Source organism: Amblyomma mixtum, chromosome 5 (genome assembly GCF_055824585.1).
Source record: "Amblyomma mixtum isolate Tamu chromosome 5, ASM5582458v1, whole genome shotgun sequence".
Taxonomy (NCBI): Eukaryota; Metazoa; Arthropoda; class Arachnida; order Ixodida; family Ixodidae; genus Amblyomma; species Amblyomma mixtum.
In genome coordinates, this window is record NC_143016.1 from 8,980,977 (window position 1) to 9,002,507 (window position 21,531).

At 44.7% G+C, this 21,531-nt stretch overlaps 2 protein-coding genes and 1 long non-coding RNA gene across 3 annotated transcripts; 1 reads left to right on the plus strand and 2 right to left on the minus strand.

Moving 5' to 3' along the window:
• Nucleotides 1-518: 518 nt before the first annotated feature.
• Nucleotides 519-10,837, minus strand: LOC149341279 (uncharacterized). Its single transcript, XR_016282897.1, has 4 exons — nucleotides 9,180-10,837; nucleotides 9,026-9,083; nucleotides 8,457-8,609; nucleotides 519-662 (listed from the first exon to the last, which is right to left on the minus strand). It is a non-coding gene; the product is annotated as an uncharacterized LOC149341279 (long non-coding RNA).
• On the plus strand, nucleotides 9,558-11,731 carry ksh (transmembrane protein 167A-like protein ksh). The gene is made up of 4 exons (XM_089543299.1): nucleotides 9,558-10,920; nucleotides 10,993-11,102; nucleotides 11,204-11,238; nucleotides 11,328-11,731. Exons 1-4 carry the CDS (start codon nucleotides 10,918-10,920, stop codon nucleotides 11,396-11,398), a joined length of 219 nt encoding a protein of 72 aa, XP_089399425.1. The 5' UTR covers nucleotides 9,558-10,917; the 3' UTR covers nucleotides 11,399-11,731.
• On the minus strand, nucleotides 11,701-21,059 carry LOC149341281 (zinc finger matrin-type protein 2). Its single transcript, XM_089543298.1, has 6 exons — nucleotides 20,873-21,059; nucleotides 20,673-20,726; nucleotides 20,477-20,614; nucleotides 16,544-16,688; nucleotides 14,536-14,681; nucleotides 11,701-11,894 (listed from the first exon to the last, which is right to left on the minus strand). The coding sequence occupies exons 2-6, from the start codon at nucleotides 20,685-20,687 to the stop codon at nucleotides 11,760-11,762; spliced, it is 579 nt and encodes a 192-aa protein (XP_089399424.1). The 5' UTR covers nucleotides 20,688-20,726; nucleotides 20,873-21,059; the 3' UTR covers nucleotides 11,701-11,759.
• Nucleotides 21,060-21,531: the final 472 nt, after the last annotated feature.

The window sequence follows — 21,531 nt, forward strand, 5'->3', positions numbered from 1 at the left end:
CTACAAAGACCATTCAGTTAAAAGCACCCAGACTACAATATTCAGCAAGAGCTTTCCTAGCACTGTCAGTGCTGAATGAGGTAGTGGTATAGGCAGAAGCATCCCACATCAAGGGATGGTGCAATCAGAAAAGGTGCTACCTACCTGTAAAAAAAAGTTGAAACTGGTCCCTCCTATGCATCGAAAGTACACGTGCAGCACCCACGAACATTCATTACCTGATTTACATTTCCACTGGGCTTCAGTACCCTTGTAGCAGTAGTCTCAGAGCAGCTTGTCAGTGAAATTTCTTTTCCTCATTAACTTTGTGCAGCATTTTCTGCTGCAGGGGCATAAACAAAGGCAATATGTGGTTCTGCAGAGGAAACAATGTGGAGGCTGGGTATGGTCTCAACCGACTGTTTTGTAACATGATTTTTCTATAGGGCCAACCAAGTTGTTAGTAATCTATTCATATGCTTCATTAATCACCGACAAGGCACGTTGGTAGGAATACTTTATTTGGCACAGCAGTTCTGGCAGCAATGGGTATATTGTCACTGCTTGTAGGCCAAGGTGCAGACTTGTGAGCACGTTCTTGAGCGAGTAGCCTGGAACGATGAATAGGTGCCTTGGACCAGAGAATGCTGCGTCATGCAAGGTCGGTTGCTGCAGTCCCTCCCCTAGTGTCAGCCATATGCAGGGTTGGATGCCATGAAAAGAGAAAACAAAAGTGGGCAAGCTCAGAAAAGTAAAATGCAACTAATAAACCACCAGGAGAAACCCACAAACAAATGCACACACAAAAAAATGGAATGCATGCAAGAGAGAAAAAGATAAGAACATCTCCCAATTGTGTTCAGGAAAGTAAAAACAGTGCTAAATTCTACACAAACCACACAGAGAGACGGACAAGACAGGCGCTGCAGTCTTTGTGTGGTTTGTGTAAAATTTAGCGCTGTTTTTACTTTCGTGAACACAATGTCACACCAACTAACCCAGGAAAAGGTACTGTTAAACATCGCCCAACAGACTATCGCAGCAGCCTACGCACTCCTGTAGTGGCCTTGTGCATGGACATTTGAAAGACCTTAAAAAAAAAAAACGATAAAAGCAACATAGTTGAAGATGTGCTGGAAGAACCACACACAAAAAGAAGTGTGCACAGAGCTCAAGAGAGAATGAAAATAGTCAAGACAAACAACGAAAGGGTTTCACTGGGTCAGACCAGTACTAATTAAGAGAATGAAATTATCAGGTTTCAAGTCTTGGCAGTTAAGCTTGGTCAACCCACAACACTGCCGCATTTCCTTTTGCAGCTTCCGACGCTGGCACACAGGACGTCAAAAGCTCCATATACTAAACCCAAAATCTTAAAATGGGGGACAACAAATTTTTGGTTGGCGTCTTTGTTTCAAATATTGCATTGCCCCAGGGCACATATATATGACACATGCTGCACGATTCATATATGCACTATAAATAATTTATTACTGTGTTACTTATACTGAGCGGTTTCGCTTTCTGAGTGCCGGGGTGTGTTATGACATCACTCCCAAGAGCATCAACCCTGGTCACGCTGGCTCCAAAAGTAGACAAAGGGACTGCTGCGTCGTCTGCTCTCGTACACATGCTGTGCATAGCAGGGCTTTTCGAATTGCCGGCCGGTACTACAATATGCTTAGCAAAGCCAAGCGGGTGAGGGGCAATGTCGAGTTCTGAAACCAAGCAGCTCACTTGGGACAATCTCAGTCCGAATACGTGATTTCAGCATTGTATTTAGCTTTGGAACACTCTGGTTTGGTTTGGTTTATGCGGTTTAACGTCCCAAAGCGACTAAGGATATGAGAGACGCCTAGTGGAGGGCTCCGGAAATTTCGACCACCTGGGGTTCTTTAACGTGCACTGACATCGCACAGTACACGGGCCTCGAATTTCTCCTCCAAAGAAATTCAGCCGCCACGGCCGGGATCGAACCCGCGTCTTTTGGGCCAGCAGCCGAGCACCATAGCCACTGAGCCACCGCAGCGGCCGCTTTGGAACACTCTGCCCATTCCAAAAGGATAAAAGGGTGCAATTTCTGGGAGTCTTTTTGGTGATCTTGCGAGTATATTGCGCATTCACAAGCAGATAAAATTTGTTTTGTACAATGCATTTTTAAAATAAATATTTGCTTTCCTTGCGCTTTGCTACGTATGAAATTAGACCTAGTTCTCAGCAATGCTCCTGTTCCGTTGCAGCTTGGATAAGCCCTTGTGATCTAGATGCCAACTGAAAGCAGCATCTGCTTGCATTGGATGAAATGCACGCAGTGCAGTGCATTGCTGCTATCCACATTGCACATAAAATAAGAATCTAATCCCACTCAAACAAATATCTTTCCGCATGGTTTACATAGTCGAGTTTCCTTGCGGTGTGCACAGAATAACAAAAATCTGCGGACAAAAAGACTAACTAAAATGTAGCTGTTAAATGCATTCCTGCTATCTAGATATGCTATCTAGGCGAGCTGAAGCATTCAACAAAGAAAATTAAAACTGGGTGTCCAGCAAGCTACTCATTTTGAATTCCCGATGGCCGAAGCGAGAAACATAGTGGCGATGATAATGGACAGTATACATGATCAATTCACAGAAAAAAATTAATGAAGCTGCAAAAGCTGCATTGAAAAGAGATTTGCTTCCCCTGTTTGAGAAAGCTCCTTTTACGAAGTCCATCTCTTTATTATAGGTGGCTACCCTTTTCTTTATTCTTCCCAGCATTTGATGTTCTCTACCAAGTGCGTGGCAACATAAATTTCTTCATTTTGAAGCAGATAATAGCAATAAAATTCACAGCAAATGCAACTGAATATTCTAGAGTAGTTCAGATATCAATACAGATAGTTAAAATTACAATAAAAACATGTTTCCTCAAAATGCAGCAATGAAACGGAATATTCTACACCAATATTTTACTTCTCATAATTTATCACATCCTAATGCTTACTAAGCATCTCAGTGAATGAGAGGAAATCATGTAGAATGGTAAAATTTGCCTAAAGCATAACTGTGTGCAGGGAAAAACCTGACAGCTTGAATTTGTAAGGTGGCAAGTGGAGATGCTCTTGTCACAGTTCACACTGAAAAGGCGTATGACGTGATGTGGCACACTGCTGAGAAACAAAAGATTCCACGAAAAATCAATGAACAGCAGCTCAAGCCACAAGCGATTGAGAGCTTTAACAAGACTACGTCTTCCATGCTGCCTCGTGACACCTAGAGACAGATCCAACCGTGAAATGCTGTCCCAGATGCACCATTCTTGACGGGACATGGCCCGCTTAACTTTTGTGTATGGGTTTCACCACACTGGAATCCCTAGCCATAACGGGCCCACAGATGCTGGCAGATTTCAATTTGGAATCTGTGCAGCAATTTTGGCAGCTGTTTTCGTTCTCACCAGACGAAAAGTGCCTCAGTGATCTGGGCTCATAGATTTGGAAGTTTCTTAAAATTATGCTCACAAGTTTCTGCTCTCTTTTAATGGTTCATAAGAGTGGTGGCCATATGTGCTTTTACAGAAGAAACAAAGAGCACCACTTTGAGAAAATGCTGGAAAATTATCTAAACGAAACACTCCGCATGCTTTCAGGGGATTCATAAACTTCTCATTGTACTGCCAGAGATTATTTCAGGCTTTCAAAGGTTGGTTTTTCCATCAGTGAAAAGTACTGCCGTTTCCTGCCTTTCCAATGAAGGCACCCTGTGCTCACACTGGCATCCCTTTCGACAGCAGCAATGCCATGGGACAAGCACCAAGAGATTTCCATAAAAAATATCAGCTTCCTATGACCTTATCACAGCTCGAACTGCAGAGAAACTAGCCTCTATTTGTTTCTGCAATGGCCCACAAGATTGACGAGGCCTGAGAGCAAGATTTTCAGATTGATTTTGATGCCACGCTAGGGTGGCGTGGCTCCTTGCATGAGTACACTGAAAGTGCATGAACTCTGCACATTGCTACGACTACGGCTTATTCCACAGAAAATACTTTTGAATGCAGCTATATCTATCCATATGCACCAGCCCAAATTTACTCTAGAGTCCGGGAACCTGTACAGAATGAACCAGTATATACAATGCTCACATCATGGATGGCAAGAAAAAGGCACCCAAAACAGACAGGCTGCCATGCCTCATACATGTTAGAAGCAAAAATATGCCACGCCAATGTGAACAGACCGTGTGCTGGGCACTCACAGTACCGATGAAACTTGCGGCAGACCACTGCGTTAATTTCAGTCAGTCCTTTTTTCCAACTTGGCCACTTTCTTGATCGTATTCCTCCCAATTCACTCATTTTTACAGGTAAAGAACATTCCCCTGATGGTTCAAGGTTGCTACACACCCTGTAAAGCCATCACAGCCCTTCAGAGAAATATAGTAGAACCTTGCTATTCTGTTCTTGGTTTGTGTAATCTGCCGTATAACAAACCCAAAAATTATGCAAGTTACACTATATTTCTTCACAATATAAATCCTGGATAACTTTCTGAAACGATTCCCCGGTGTACATGTCCATAATTTCGTCAAATTCTGACGGCATGGTGCATTCATTGACTAAGAGGAAATGCCAGCCAAGCTAGTCATCATTTTTTGATACTTTGCCCAAATGCACCTGAGCACTGCGGAGAAGGCTATGCACAAAACCAAGGAGACAAAGTATCTTAAGAGCAGCGGTGGCTCCTCCACACTACACAAGTGCAATGGGACAAAGTATCTGAAAACACCAAGGAATAGTTGATGGATTACATGTGCCATGAAGCTCCAGTCCCATGAAAAACGAAAATATGGAAGGAACTTGGAAGCGCTAGAAAAAGAGCTTTCCAAAATTTGTGCCAGCACACACACACACACAAAACTTTTAATGAAGTGAAAGTGCCAATAAATGCCAGGGATTAGGAAATGGCGCAAAACCTGGACATGGAGACAATCATGTGCAGACCAGCAATCAAATTTTTCGAAGCTCCTAATTCAAGCTTCTTGCATAAAACAGCACTTGCAACATCCAAGAAAAAATAATAAAAGGAGACAAAAAAAAAAGGGGGGGGGGGGGGGGGGGGGGGGGGGGGGGGGGGGGGGGGGGAAGGTGGCAAAAAAATTTGCAGGCACCATCACGTCAGGATTTAGCATTCATTGAAAAGCAGAGTGCAATCACCTTGAAATCAGTGGGTGGCCAAGCGGCTGCCTAGGGAATTTCTCAGTGCCCTTAAGTCCTTATGCAAACGATACACACCACCCAGCTTGCCATATGTGACAATGCCCATGGGAAAAATGAATATTACACACCACACAGCATGTGCAGAGGAAGGAGGGAATGGCCATGAGCATTTTGGAGCAGTCTTTGTTGCAAGCCAAAATTCCATAGGAGCAGTTTTCCAGTTTTGTAGCCAGTGACCAATACTGAGAGAAGGTAAAGGTACGGATATGCCAAAGTTTAAAAAACTACTGGCTGCACAGTTTTTTTAAAATGCATATTATTTAAAAGGAAAGTTCATGAGTGCTTTAATGCATACGCCACACTGACATAATAAGACATGTTGCTGACATGCCTAGCCTACTTGCAGCTGCTTGACGCATCTGGAAAGAGAGAACTCTTCCCTCCCATTGTAAGGAAAGGGGGCTGCCAGCCTGTCCTCCCCACACCCGAGGCCCGTCACTAACCTGTTTGCAGGTGCTGGTGTACAAGCAGCCACGACCCTAGCCATGCAGATGTGCCACTGCTATAGCTACTACTAATCGCTGTCACATGACTTGGGCTTTCTGCAGCAGATTTCAGTTTTCCTCCATGTGCCGCACCTATCATTGCTGCGTTGCCGGCTGATCTGCGCCACTGTGCAGCTGTGGTCCAGCCCCTTCTCATTGCGTTCTCATATTACCAACGCTGTCATGGATAGCGTGCTTCCCAAATTAAATAAGCTGCAGTGTGTCACATCAGGGCGAAGCTCTCAGTATTGACAGCCACGCTGCCTGTGAAGGGCTCTTTGCAGATGTTCTGCAGCAGGATGGCAGTGTCATCATCATCATCATCAGCCTGACTACGCCCACTGCAGGGCAAAGGCCTCTCCCATGTCTCTCCAATTAACCCTGTCCTTTGCCAGCTGTGGCCGTATCCCGGAAAACTGCTTAATCTTATCCGCCCATGTACCTTTCTGCCGCCCCCTGCTATGCTTGCCTTCTTTAAGGACCCTTAAGGACCAGCGGTTATTTTGCCTTCGGATTACATACCCTGCTCAAGCCACATTCGAGGCTGAACGGTAGCTATGCAGTTAAAAGGTTTTGTGTGCACATTTTAAAAAATTGATCAGGAATCATTTTTTATCAGGTAAGTGGATATATTCAGGCCGCTTTCAGTTTGGGCATATTGCCGCTTTGCACATAGTTTTTCTGCAGTGCTACGAGGTACACCTTAATGAGGTTTCACTGTACTTATGACTAGTAAGGTTGCTGAATTTGATGCGTTTCAATGTGAAATCTGAACTGACTGATACACCTCCTGCAGTGAGGCCCATGACCGAAGTGTAAAAGTGAAGTTCTGATCTACTGCTATGCGATGCATTCAGAACAGGTGCTGCCCTTGATGGCCTCACAGATAACTTTGACAACAATGGCAACACAGAGATCAAAGTTTGCTCTCCACCATTGGTGCCATGTTTGCTGCTGCTCTAATGTCATTTTCCACAGTGGCCCACTCACAACTCACCTCAATCCTGACCGCGGTGCCAAACCAGCAAACAACCTATAAGTGGTACTGTGCGGATGGATCTTATGGCCATGCCACTGCTCTAATTACATCACACCACTTTCTCTCACTCCCATGGCGACATTCCGAGCAAAGGTGGGGGAAGAAGGAAGTTGGAGCACCACAAAAGCCAAATGTACAACAGGGACACAATGCAGTGGCCTCGCTCAAAGCTCTTGCCCAGAGCTCAAACAGCACAGGCATGTCTGGCTGAGCTTACAACTTTTGTCACACCCAAGTTGACAGCTCACCAGCCACACACACCACAACAATCACACACGCCAACAGTGCAAGATCTGGCGATATGATGTTAAGCCATCTGTGCTTTATCCAACCTGAAATTCTTACCACTCAGTCGAGTAGATGACCTCGGTTCTCTCCGGCGATACAGCCAGCCATTACTGTTTACAGCTATGGTAAATTATCATTTCAACCTCTCAGATTCCCTCATCAAGAGGCATGAGGGCAATTGATTACTGTTTGGTTCTTCGGACCAAGAGGCATTAAGGAATAACTACAATTTCTGGGTAAACACTCCCTGAAGGGGCCACAGAAAATCCTCCACCAAAGCTGCAAATTATACTGTCTGAACAGAAACTACTTTTTGTTGTTTATTTATCAGTTTATCTGTACCTCAACGGCCCAAAGGCAGCATTACATAAGGGGTGGGCTGACATGTAACCTCCTGCCACAGAATTTTTCACACAAAGCAAACTGAAGAGCTAAACTGCCCATCCCCATCTTTGAGGCTTTTTTTCCTCTCATAATTCCTGCTGCACTGGAAGCCCTATGTTGGTGCTTGAACCTGAACGCCACACACCCATAGGTGTGCCGAACAAATCCTTTATCAGCATAGCGCCACGTAAGATTGCCGCATTTGAGGTCAAGAGGTGCAGGTACACAAAACAGTTGGAAGAAAACGAAAACACTAATTGTGTGAGTCATCCCTGTGCTTTATCTTTTGGCTGCCTCAAAAAGTGAAACTACAACAACTATCGACTTTTAACTTGTGGGGGAAAAAAAAGAGACAAACACAGAAGGAACAACACAAACAACGCCTCGTCCTTGTCTTTCCATGTGTTCTTCAAGTATGGAAACTACTCCCTCGTTCAGCTACCTGTCCTACCTACATTTGCCTATGGCTTCTCGCCTCTGCTTGTCTCTAGGGGCACAAACGTTCCCGGTTTCACAGCAGGAGGCCCACTTTCAAAATTATAATTTGCTAGATCCGTAACAGCCGAGTTGCTTTGTTCACTATACGGGCAGGCTTTGTTCACCTGGGGTCTGCAGGTGAAAGCCACATTAAGAGTTAATGTTCCCACATTTTCTTTTTGTTTTTTCTTTCTACTTGACAGCCAGGGCGAAAAACTGCCACTCACCCGGCCACATAATCATCATTACCACAATGACCTGTCACACACTGCAACTGTGCCTTGTGAGCTTTATGCAACTCACAAGCTTCCAAAATATCAAAGGACATCAAGCACTTTGTCCACAATGTTTCCCTTCTTAAGGCCTCTTTGCAGTATCACCTGTAATAAGCTCTTAATAAAAGAAAGCTTGCTTTTCCAGTAGCCTCATGCGCTCCATGCTAGTTAGCTACGTGGGTCCAAGCACCTTCCCCGTGTAATACTGAAGCTCAGTGCAGGTGGCACAGCACTAGTTTTAAAATTCACAGGAGGTGGAGAGCTCACCTAGTGGCGCCTTAAAGCCTTTGCTGCTTCCGCATTCTATCGTCCCATTTTGTTCAGCCTCTGCGCCAGCAAGAGAACGCCGGACTCGATGCAGGAATCGGGAAGGTCCGTGCCTACAAGTAAACTGCATTTCGGTTTTTCAAGTGCCGTTTTCTGAAATGGAAATAAATTTAAAAGAACATGTTTACGCGCTGCAGACACCAAAGCGTAATCGCATATCTCGCCGCAATTAGTGCCCGTTTCGGAAAGCGGCTCGTATGGATAAACAGCAACACAACTGTAAAATGAACTATTAAATCAGTAATCTATACACTTTCCTATTAGCGGGGGCACAAAAAATCGGACCGCGCACAAAACTCACCGCATAAACGGTTAGTTCAACTGGACTGTTGTCAAAAGTTTCCCGCCTTTTTTTTCGGGCGCACGCTAACCATGCCTGTTCTACATGACCAAAAGTTACGTTTGGCCGGGCTGACAAAAGGTACAAAAACATACTCAGCGCATATTCTCTTCTGTCGAACTGCACTGAGCTTTTGAGCAGAACTCAGGATAAAACAGACGAGTCTCACCTTTAGGGCCTTTGTGTCCACTGCCGGGCAAGCGGGCTCAGTGCTAGTCCTGGGTGATCTGCAAACACAAAATATTCGGGCGCAAGGAAGTTCAAAATGAAATGCCGAATGCCATATAACGGGCAATCACTCAATACATACAGTACATACATACCAAAAGACAGGAAGAACAGAGAAATTGCTCACGGGCAACACGAGCGCGCGTAGCTCCCACCGTCCGGCCATTCTCCTACTGCAAGCAATGCTCGGCTCGGCTGTAGCTCGGCTCAAACATGACAAAAACAACAAAAAAAATGGCCGGACGTGGCGTCATTTTTCAAACCGGATGCGACGTCACGGGTGAAAATAACGCTTGCGTTATTGCGACCGGGTCGCAGGAGACACTTCCCGTGTGATGTGGTCGACGAGTTGCGCCAGTTATGCTGAATTCCAATGGCAGATCGAGACCGCTCCGTCGGATCGCGTACGGAGCGCGTCGGAGCGCGTAGATTTGCCACCTCCCAGTTTGCGATTGGAATGCCAGTGATCCCTCGGGAGCGCGACGCCAGCGCCGCAGCGGCGACCGCGGAAACTAGGCGCGCCGCCGGAGCGGACGCCGGGCCCTGCTAGCTTCGTGTTCGAGTGCGACAGGAGTTGCGCGAGGCGCGATCTCCGCGTTGACAGACGCCGTCTCGGCGAAACAAAAAGGAGGTAGTACGAAGGCCGTAATGTAAAACCAAAACCAAAGCGTATGTACAGGATGGTCCACTCTCCGTGAACACGCGAGTATGCGGCCGCGGTCTTCGGAGAGCCGGTGAGCCTGTCCCTACCGTTCACGAAAAAAGTGGCGGACGACGCGCAGGCAAGTTGCTCGCTGCTCGATTTTCCAGCCTTGCGACTGCGAGACGCAAGCCGCTGAACCAATCAGCGAGACAGTCGAGCTTTCGGCAACGACGCTGCCCGCGGACACGCCGAGCGACGAACTGCGCTGCCCCCCGGCCAACGTTTCTCCCTGGCTGCCGTAGTCGTCCCTAAGCCTAACTGTTTTTCATCGATGCCGCAGCTGAGGGCGCTTCGGAATTGGCCAGCGCTGTAGTAAAGGTGCTACTCGCGTCACCGTTTTACTGTGTTCTTCGTCTCATAATAAAATAAAGACATGATCGATTTCTGCGACGCCTCCAACAGCGGAGCTAGCAGACAGCAGGCCAGCCGCACTGGGCATCAGGAAGAAATTTGCTTGTAACGCAGTTATCACTTCTACCAGCAACTCGGTATTGGCCAACGATCCTCAAAAATGATTCATTTTTTACATTCCTCTACTCCAGGGCTTGTTATGAACGCGAACAAAGAATATTAGCGCATTTTTCTGACGCCGGCGGCAGGCATATACAGGCCGGCAGTTTCACACTCGCTGTCCGGTTCAGACGAATCTTCACTGCTGGGCTCTGAGCTTTCAGTGCCCGAGTCGGAACTGTCACTTCCATGAAGCAAAATTAGTGCCGCACGGCTCGAAGCAAGATCATTGCCGTCCACTGTTGACTGGAAAGTGCCCGTCTGTCCCGGCTCGCCCGGCTCACCACGTAGCGACGACAGGAACGAAGCGGCTGCTGCCGGTCGCGACAGGAAGTAGACGCGGCGGAAAAGAAAACGTCACGCGAGGTTCCGGTCAAATCCGCCGATTTCGGCAGATCAAGAATCGCTGCTCCACGGAGCGATCCGGGATTTACGCCTGATCCCGATCTGCCATTGGAACATACAACTCGCGCTCCCATTTTACCATTGGAATACGACTGATCCAAACCGAGCAGAAAAACTTGATCCCGATCTGCCATTGGAATTCACCATTAGTGAGGTTCTGTCTAGCCTGTGTTATTGTTTGTTCTCTTGTTTTCGTTGCGGATCACTGGCATGCAATGGTAAGTTTGTTTGCTGTACGGGGGTCTGGGTCTTTGTTGTATGGCTCATCAACCCACCACACCTCTTTACAGTCGGCTCTATTCAACTTCCAAAGCCTGCTGACAGTTGTGCTGCTGCTAATATGCACTTGCGCATATATCCGTTCCATCTACCCGAGCATCCTGGACAAGAATAAAGAAGGGTATGCCCATATCTCAGCGAGAAGTGCGTTTTCTTGTGTGAACTTACTTAAACAGGCCGATACCCTCCAGTTTACCATTTTCGTTTCGTTTGCGTCCGCAGGTTGCTTGGCGTTTTTTGGAAGTGTGCCCGCATAGGTGAGTACGCTTGCTGCTGCTTGATCAGCATAGAGTTTGAATATGATGCGATAGCCTAACGGCGATTTTGGTGCATACACTTTTCACAGGCGAACGTAAAAGCCCGTGGGTTGCGGGCTGTTGCGTTGCCATGGCCGTGAGCATCTTGTTTTGGACGTAACGTCGGGGTCTCTCCGAGAAGCCTTCCATGCGCTGTCGCTCCCTCTGCATATCATGCTGGAATCAAGGGGAAAAAAAACCTGCGGCTGAATACCTTGGACCATTGTGGCATCTTTCGCCATCCAAACAGCGCAGTTATTTTTCGGGCCTGTGTAAAGTTAGGTGTTCAGGACCAGCAACTCTAATCATGTATGTCAGTGGCACCATTGCTTTCAATTGCAAGCGAAGTACCATCACCATCTTGTAATTTGTACTGGTGGGATGCTCATTGTTCACCGCCATACAAATAAGTGGATGCAGATATGTTGGCAGTAAAACTCGTCTTTATTTTGTATGGTGTGTGTGTGTGTGTGTGTGCATGGTCATTTTTTTGATGAACCGAATCCCGAGAAGCCCATGGTGGCAGCCATATCAGCATCCACATCCTCTGTGGGCTCCTGATGCTTTCGCTTTCGCTCCTTGCGCTTTTCTCGGCGATATTCTCGCAGCTTCTCTTCCTGCAGTCGAGCACAAGAAATCAGCAATGTTACTCGCTCAGAAGGCAGAATGTTGGCAGCACAACAGACACCAGGACAGAGCGGAACATGGTCACAGTGTGGTAACCACCATGAGTGGTCAGAACAGTCCAATGTTACAGAATAGCCTGCGAAATTTTACAAATCATTCACACCAATTGGCTTTTGTAAATTCAGTTTGTTTCAAGTGCAAGCATTCTTGGCTAGCTAATCCTAACAGTACAGATACGAATAACATCAAACTTTTGTATGCACCTTTGGGGCCCTGGCACACCTGTGAAACACAGGCTCTCTGGCAAATCATTCCTACGTTTAATTCACAGAATGCAACAATTGCAACAATTTGATTTATATGGTTCGCTGCACCTAAAAATTTAATTCCCTTTTATATAAGTACAGAGTTGCAATTCAAATGACAAAATTTTTAAGAAGCACTGTGAAATCCAGTAATATTAAAATGCCAAGTTTATGCTTGCTTGAAACACATGAACACTATGCTTCTTGGAGCTCCATAACTGTGATATCTATTTTTTGTGAACTGTGCAAAGCGACTCTGATGCAAGTGTCCTTTTTTTCTGTCACCCTCCTCCTTACATACAGTCTGCACCATGTTATCTTGGCACCAACTAGTCCAACAGTATGCCCTGATGACCACTGTGTCATAACACTCATTCTGTAATCTTGTTTTTTTTTTTTTTTCACAGCAAACTTTTAAAAGCCCTTCAGTCCATGGGCGTGGCCTTCACGCATGCCAGCTAAAGATCTGGCCAGCTGTACAACTAACACCGTCATGTAGTCATCCCCAGGGCACTAAGTAATTAAGCTTTTTTGTCGGCATATCCATAACGCCCTGTTTCGTAAAGCTACTGGTTCTTTTTTTTAGATGCCCAGCACTGGGAGAAATAAAACTTCCAACATATGCTTATTTAAGAAAATCTTTCCTATAAAAGTAACTTTAAAAACTGTTGCACGTGTACACAGAAAGATTGGGACTTTTACAACATTCCTCAACATCTCGGGATTCACGCACAAAAAAACAATAATTCTATTTCATTTGTTACAAAATCCCGAAGAGATGAGCAATCGCAGCCGCACAGGTAAAAGCTGAGAAAATCAATGTTCACTCCCTCGTTCATTGCCCTGTATGCTTTTGCTTTTGGCCTGATAAATGTGGCACTGCAATCAATAAAAGCTCAGATTTTCTGATTTTTCTTCTTTACGGTAATACTAAGATAGTGGTGCTCTGGCACAGTTGAACAAGTGGAATTCTTGATGTGCCAGGATCATCAGAGATACGATTTGCTCACAATTTTATATGACCACAAATCAAAACTCGTCATTTTCTGACTTTAAACTGCTTATTTTGGTATGAATTTCAGTAACGACAAATTACTCGGGTTACAAAAATAAATTAATAGAAAATTCCGAACAAATTCCCCATTTTATTTGCCGCATCCCCTCTGATGTTTCAGATGCAACATGCTGAAATGGGCTTAACAGTAGCCTGGCGGCCCCTATATGTTACGCACATGTTCAGGCAGCAGCCTAGTCGGGAGTTTCGCTTCCAGTTCAGATCCAGTTGTTGCAGGATGACACAAGTACGTGGTATGCATGCACATGATTCAAGTAGACCAAATAACATCAGTAAACAATCGTGCTGGGTAGATTTTTTTTTTTTTTTTTTGCCAGTGACGTACTGCATGCAAATGTGCATTCATGCATTTGAAATGAATGGACATCGTGTTTTTTTTTTCTTCTCAAGTTTCCGTCGGGTCTCATTTGTGATTCACGAGTAGCAGTGGTAGAAGACATATTTCACACCTCCGACTAAAGAGCAAATTTCTGTGCAAAATGGCTGCACAAAGACTGCCTAAGACAAAATGACAGTACTGAGAGCTGCTGCAGCTAAACTTTGACTTTATCACCTTTAGAGCACCCTCAATACCACAGATAGTTTTGCTTCACAGTATGTCCTGCTAATGTAAATAAGGGGCTTCTGGACAGGACATCATATGATTTTCACAGAGTGACCCTGCAAGAAGAATCATCCCTGCAATCCTCCAAGCTGATTTGTCACGATCTGGTAGTGGGGTGCCTAAGAAGTGAGTAAGAACCAGGCAAGAGTGGCAAATAATGGCAACTTAACACTGTATACTTGTGTTTTTCTTGCCTACTATAATTACGTGATCATCAGAGCAAGAATCGAATAAATATAAAGGCTTATTTTGTTGCTGTTGACAAACAAAAACTAGCTTTTAAGCCAGGCTTGGCAAAACAAAAAGCAATCAGGTTAGCTTTCTGGCACACTGGACACGGCTGGTATCCTGCTGCAGCAGAATATTGTTGCTAAAGGTTCTTGGAGGTAAAAAACAGAAAGGTTTTAGGACTTACAGGTACTACTTTAGCCTGAAAGCCACTTATTCTCCAAGCCAATTTTAATCGCTGAACAAAAGCTAAATATAAGGAAACTAAAGTGGATGAGGTAGAAAGCTGTAGCAAAATGCAACATGACCAGTTGTTCATGGCTTAATTTTTTTGAGTTCTTATACTTGCTGCAGCATGCCACCAGCTAGTATACGAGTGATGTCCACAGTCTTAAGTCAAATTAACAGGCCTTTCATACCTCTTCGCGGAGCTCCTGCATCCGTTGCTCAAAGTCATAGTCCTTCTTCTTTTCCTCAAGCTTCTTCTTGTTGAGCTCGAACCTCTGCTTGACCTGATCCAGGGTAGACCGCTCCACACGCATAGACATGCCCAAATTCCGTTGGTCTGTAAAAGCACAACTGCACTTACAGGGACTGTTGTAATATTCCTACGACCTGCATGATAAGCTCCTAGTCACTCAAGAAGGGACCTGAAATTCAAAATCATGCCAAATCCACACAGGCTACCAGCGGAAGGTGTAACCTCCCCATGAAAGCACCATGAAGGTTGCATCTGCCTCAAGTTCACACGTGCCAAAATAAGGCCAATACTGATGGCAGCAACAGCTATACTTTCATGTATAAGTAGCACGGCACAAATTCACAAAGGATATAACTTTGGTTTTTGATTACGTTGTTTATTCACTGCAAATGACTGACACTTAGATTGTGCAGTCCATTTGATATAAGTATGATATAAGCAAGTTATGTGAAGTACAATTCAAAAAGTATGTTTTAGAAACTTCAGGCAAGAACAAAGATGTTTACTGAAGTCTTACAGCCAACACTACATGAAGCTCTATCTAAGCTAACAACATCCTACTCCAACACTGTTATACATATTTAATGGCTTCTCCAGTGCTATATATTTTGGCAGTAACAAGCAAGAAAAAAGAAATATCCTAATTAATAAAAAGTTTTTTTGTAAATCACCATTCCTAGATTGTTTATGAAAATAACAAGCAAACAGTAGAGCATTGTATGTCCCGCATAAAAATGAGCACCAGTAATGAGTTAGCTTACCTTGGAAAGTATTTAAAAAAAACAACTAATTATGGAAATTGTTCAAATTAAACTGATTTGCACCTGAACCGAAAAACAGCGCCCTATTTTCACTCACTCACTCACCCCCCCCCCCAATTTCCACAAAGACTTAAACCCGAAAACGAAGGGGCCTAGACACATGGAATATAGAAAGTGAGGAAAGAGGAGGAAAATAAAAGAAATGGTGAATGGCAAAATGCTACCTCTGTACAGATTGATGGCAATGATGGGATGGAGCACTAACAATATTGTGATGACAGAAAAGCGACTGTTTTACAAATGCCGAGCAAAGTGACACAATGCCACACGAGAGTTCTTGCAGGACCCCACCCACAGCTATGAATGGGCTTCAAGACTGCACAAACAAGAAGCAGCCAGCACAGAATGGGCAATCAATGGCCTTCCAGCTGGGCCAGTTCAACATTCATCAAAATGCTGTGAGGTGGTATGTGCATGCTTCTGCACCAGTTTAGCTCTGCTAAAAGAGAACTTAAAAGCATGACATTTAAAGCAGTGAATATATTTATGGCAGAAAATTCGCAAAGAATCATGGAGTGCAACTGGCTTTGCCACATATCAGATACTTTTCCTTGTAAAATCCATAAGCTAGTGAAGGAGTTGTGGGTATGAATTAACACTGTAGGAATAGTTTTGAAACTATAAATTATAATCTCCCGAATGAACCTGTATTATTTTAGAATTGATAAAAAAAATGTGTTGCAATTCCTTTCTAGGTCTGTATTATACGCTTTTTACTGGGAAAGAAAATATGATATGACTAAACCTTCATGTAAGGATCAAACAGATGGTCAGACATTTTCATGCATCTACTAGCAATGAGATTGCACAACAGCTTATTAGTAAGGGAACACAAGAACAATGTTGACCATCGCCACGTCACTATTTTCAGTGCACTGTCATTGCGGCTGGATCTCCCAGATACCACAAGTCAAACCAAAATGAGGCGAACATACTGGAAAACTACAGAAGCTATGATAGCTGGATAAAAGGGAGACTGAGAGAAAGAACTGTTGTTCTTGGATGCAGTCTGTGCATTGCAAGGTGTGTTTACATCATTGCCAAGGGGCAGAAAGCACCCTCTTTAAAAATAAAGATCACTCATTGTAGAGACCATATGTAGAGCCAGCAACGATATTCACTCACGTTTTTTGCCATTGATGTGATCAAGGAAGTTTATGGAGTCCTTAACTACGCAGTCACAGACATTGCAGTAGTAGCCACCAGCCTGAGAGGCTGGTGTTGTTTTTGTGATCACGCATGTCTTGCCAAGCTTCGAGTCAAGGTCCACCTGCATCATCATTGCAGACATCATCAGAACTGCACAAGGCTTCTTTGAGAATCGTGTAAGCAACTATTCGTGTAACCAGCACTGAAACCACAAAAGCATGATTGGTCATTTTGCAAACACATCGAGCATGACAGAATCTGACAAGAAAGACAAAATTAGAATTCGTTACTTCTTCAATGTTTGGTGCTGTGAAACAGAACAGCCAAAACAAAAAAAAAAGACACAGAAAAGACAACAGATTCCACACCAGACTTCCCGGCGGGAGAAGCTTTACAAGCAAGACGGAAACATATAATCTCATTAGGCCACTCTTTCACAATGGAAACGAGGGCTTCAAGTGTTTCAAGACAAAAAAACTAAAACACCTCAGAGAGTTCAAGGTAAAGAGAAAGGTTGATATGAATATTAAAAGTTATTCCTTCTTAACAGAGTACACTGTGGGGCCAGTTGGTCATACATAATCTGAACGAACAAACATAGCGTTGAAACAGGACACACAAAGATGAGGACAGGACGGGGCTACAGGACGGTAGCCCCGTCCTGTCCTCATCTTTCTGTGTCCTGTTTCAACACTACGTTTTTTCGTTCAGATTTTGTTCCTTCTTACGAAGAGAGTTTTGAAGTCTGTGCACTAAACAGCATTAAATATATAAACACAAAAAAAGCTAATAACACAGGCACTGACTTATAACAAGAGTTTATTAAATGCAACAGATTTTTTAAAATAAAGATTGCGAACGCACACACAAGTAAGACTCATATAATGAAAAGCTAGGAAAAATATAAAGAAAGGGTATTGTCCAAAAAAGGTATCATCTGCAAGAAAAATGAGCACCAAGAACAGATATCGAAGGTGCCATCAAAGTCACCGAAGGATGGCCCAATCAATTCAGTTGCTTGTTTTCCTCAACAAAATAAAGCTTCTATTAACTCTCCATACAAACAATAGTCGTAAATTACAAAACGGGCACATGGGCAACATCTGGAATAGAAATTTTTGGCACCGCAGGGGCAAATTCAATGTTGGGGTGCCTGAAATGGGCTACTTTGTTCTCCAAACTGGTCCTTAAAATAGTGCCCCACTTAGCCAGTGTAATTATGACTGCAAGAAGCAGGGCTCTTATGATGTATCCCTTCTCATTATGAACAAGCCTGCTAATAACTCCTTCGAGTGCAAATTATTGTCCGGAGAGCGAAAAACGCTAAAAGCTTTATATTTATATCCTGTTATCTGATCCTCACCTGCTGCTTTCCCCTTTTGCATTGCTACTAAGGCTTTCTTTACTTCCTCCTTCGTTACTAGGAGAAATTTAGAGGCCCGTGTACTGTGCGATGTCAGTGCACGTTAAAGAACCCCAGGTGGTCAAAATTTCCGGAGCCCTCCACTACGGCGTCTCTCATAGCCTGAGTCGCTTTGGGACGTTAAACCCCATAAAACCAAAACCAAACCTTCGTTACTGGCGGGATGTCCCACTGCTGTGCTCCACTGCCTTTTGTTCAAAATTTTTGTTTTCGTATACTCTCTAATGATTGTGGAAAGCACCGCAACTATGATGTTTATTATCAACTTATTTTTAAAATTTGAATTATTACAGGCAAATGGACGTATTTTGGGCCTTGTCACAGCCAAGCGTTTATGCTTGCAGAAAAAAACAATTTTGAAATCAACAAAACAGAACAAACGTAATTAATGACAAATAGTTGATGATTTCGTCAAAGAAAAATAACAAACTAAAGACTCCGTGTCTTTCACTGGCAGTGAGGTTCATACAAATGCTCCACTTCTGGAACACTGGCATTTGGCAGTAGCAGAATTAAAAGACAGCCGATATTCGCATCTTAGGGTCTCCCACATTACACCGGTCAGTGTAAATGCTGTCCCATTCTGTCTAACAAATATGCAAGCACAGATCTGCGGAGCTTTTCGGGCAGCGCATCTGTGAGCAGTGTCCCAGTGCATGCTAGGTATGTTGGAGCTGTCTTTGGGCACTCACCTCCCGACTACAAGCGGCATCTGAAAGGCGTTTAGAAGCGTTTGGGGCATTTCACGACCACGCGTCCTAACCAATGATGGTAAAGATTGTACCAAGAGATAGATGGGGTGCATGTTGCATGTGGTCACGCACCCTCCCTTACCCCTTCCCTAGACCGCAGCCCATATGAAGCTGAAAAAGGAAGCACAAGGTATGTGCAGCGAGTGGTCCCATGATCACAGAACGGTGCCACGCATGGGGCGTTGCCACGGAACGATGCCACATATGAGCGTGGCCCCCCCTTAAATGTGTGCACCTTCATGACCTTGCTTTCAAAATAGTGTGCTTAAACAACCACTTTGTTGGATACTTCTCCTCTCTGTTTGCATCTTTAACACTTTTTAATGATTAAACAGTATCAGACTGCCAAATTAGTAGCTGTCTCACTCAATTTCAATATCATTTCAACAGAGCCATTATCTCAAGAAAGATTACATATCATTACAGAAATTGGCTTAACGATGTCTAGTCTCAAAGAGCCTCCAGCCCGCATAACACACTTCACCTTTCAACAACATTAAGAAAAAATTCTGACCAACAACGCTCCCAGATCAAATACAAAGCACAGTGCCAAGTCCCCACTCCCAATTCGAAAGCTTTCTTTTTTTTTTAGCAAAAAAAAAAGCCTCCAAGTTTCACAACTTTAAGGCATAACTAATGGCTAATTTTAATCCACTATGGCACCTGGTCAAGCATGTAAAAATATTCTGGTGCCACAAATGTGCAATAGTAACTCAACACTACCCGCCGCGGTGGCTCAGTGGTTAAGGTGCTCGTCTACTGAGCCAGAGTACTCGGGTTTGAAACTGACCGCGGCGGCCGCGTTTCGATGGAGGCGGAACGCAAAAGGCGCCCGTGTGCTGTGGATGTCAGTGCAGGTTAATGATCCCCAGGTGGTCGAAATTATTCTGGAGACCTCCACTACAGCACCTCTTTCTTCTTTCACTCCCATCTTCGGGTATCTACCGGCTGTATTGGTGTTGCATGGCATTACTTAGTTTATAGTGTTCATGTGACTTTGAGTGTGTAGTGCATTTATATTCGCTTGATTTAATTGCCGTCAATGCTTTATGTGCCAGATGCTCATCACAATGATGATGCTGAAAGGCCTAAACCTTTTCCAATGGGTGATCACCATAACTATGAATCAGGCAAGATAAAAGCATGAAAAAGAGACCAGTTAAGTTTTTTGTTTTGCTTTTATATGAACGCCCGCGTATATATATTTTTTTTAATTACCACAGAACATGTTGTTCTTGAGGGTCCGCTAGCTACTCACTTTCCTTCTACAAGATGGTCATACCACCAGTGCTCGAGGCGTCCATTTGGTTATATCCACTGCCTTGTTCACATCATACCTGGTCCACACTTTAAAATGCTTGCTCTCTACGCACCCTACAATACTCAGTCAAGGTTGGTAACCTCGAAGAAATGCATTTATCTGTAGTTTCGAATATCCCCACAGAGTGCATCAAGCAAGAATCTTGCGGAGACAGTTAACACAGTCAAACTTACTTGTACTAAACTGATGTTGAGTGGAAAGTTGGTTTCGGCATCTAGTTCAAGCAGCGAGAGGTCATGTGCAAGCTATATGAGGTGTATATTTTCGATTGGGTGAAGCTAACCGTGGGCCCCAGTGACTAAAAGCATTACTTCAAACACACCACAGATATGTCAAAGTGAAGCACTTTTGTCGGAAGTTGTGATGTAAGTGATAAAGCCTCAAGGGTGCAAGAATGTCTGCGCATGGATCACCTTATAATCTCGGGGCTTGAGTGTGTCCCGTTTGACAGGTGCCGCTGGCTCGTCGTCCTCTTCCTCGAGGCGCAGCCGCTCCTCGGCGAGCTTCTCGTACTCGTCGCGGTCCCATTTCCTTCGGTGATCCGCGGGTCTCTGCGTAAAAGCTTAATTAAGAGCCTGCGCTGGAGTCTGATGACTACTGCTAACTTACAGGTAACCCAGCCATGGCTCAGATGTATCCTCCCGCCGAAGTTCACTGCCCCGACTGATGGCGTAAAGAGGTCGCAGTTAGTGGCTCTGAGCCAAATGAATGAAGCCAAAGCAATGCGACACTACACAGCGCCCCTTAACAACTCAACATCGACGTTTGCTTTCGCCGCGCGATGCAAACGTCCCGATTTCAATACGCACACTCGCTCGTCCTTCCTTCCAACAGTGGCAGGACAACGCCGAGAATGAGATTATCCTCTTTACAAGACACTCATTCCGTGAGTTTTCATCGTATCCAAACACGATTCATACACAGGAAACACAACGCGAAGACACTGACGCTTCTTTCCAATCCTCCATGGAGGGCGAGGAGTGCACTGGCATGGCTTGACTTGGCTCATGCGCAAGCTACGTATAAAGGATCCAGGCCAATCCAATTAGTTCTTTTCTTTCTTTTTTTTTCGTGCGTGATATTTGCATCGAGAACGATGCACTGTACTTTTTCGTGCTCTCTTGTGTGCCAAAGCGCTAGACCAGGCGGCCAGGCCTTGGCCGCCTTAACTTCCCCAGTAATCGAATCAGACGCACGGGTGTCAGTCCCGCGCCTCTGACAACCAGCTGCTTTGTTGCTTTGTCTCCGTTTCCGGAAGCATTTATCCGTGGCGTAGCTCACTGCGCCTTCAACAATTAATGCTCCACCTGGCAGTCTTCGCTGTCACTGGTTAATGGCGCCCCGACAGTTGGCATGCCGAACTAGAGTTTTTTAATGTCACTGTCCGGCTGTCGACTCCAGCGTTTCTTCTCGCTGCCGGAAGCACGGGAACTGTAGTTCGCACTTGCAGGTGCGGCTCGTGCTGCTT

What these genes read in the sequence shown, in the direction of transcription:
- ksh (XM_089543299.1), top strand. An exon ending in CTGGACAAGAATAAAGAAGG is followed by an intron (nt 11,103 to 11,203) that starts GTATGCCCATAT and finishes TTGCGTCCGCAG; the next exon opens with GTTGCTTGGCGTTTTTTGGA. An exon ending in TTGGAAGTGTGCCCGCATAG is followed by an intron (nt 11,239 to 11,327) that starts GTGAGTACGCTT and finishes CACTTTTCACAG; the next exon opens with GCGAACGTAAAAGCCCGTGG.
- LOC149341281 (XM_089543298.1), bottom strand. An exon ending in TCAAGCCCCGAGATTATAAG is followed by an intron (nt 16,689 to 20,476) that starts GTGATCCATGCG and finishes ATGATGATGCAG; the next exon opens with GTGGACCTTGACTCGAAGCT. An exon ending in TCACATCAATGGCAAAAAAC is followed by an intron (nt 14,682 to 16,543) that starts GTGAGTGAATAT and finishes GTGCTTTTACAG; the next exon opens with ACCAACGGAATTTGGGCATG.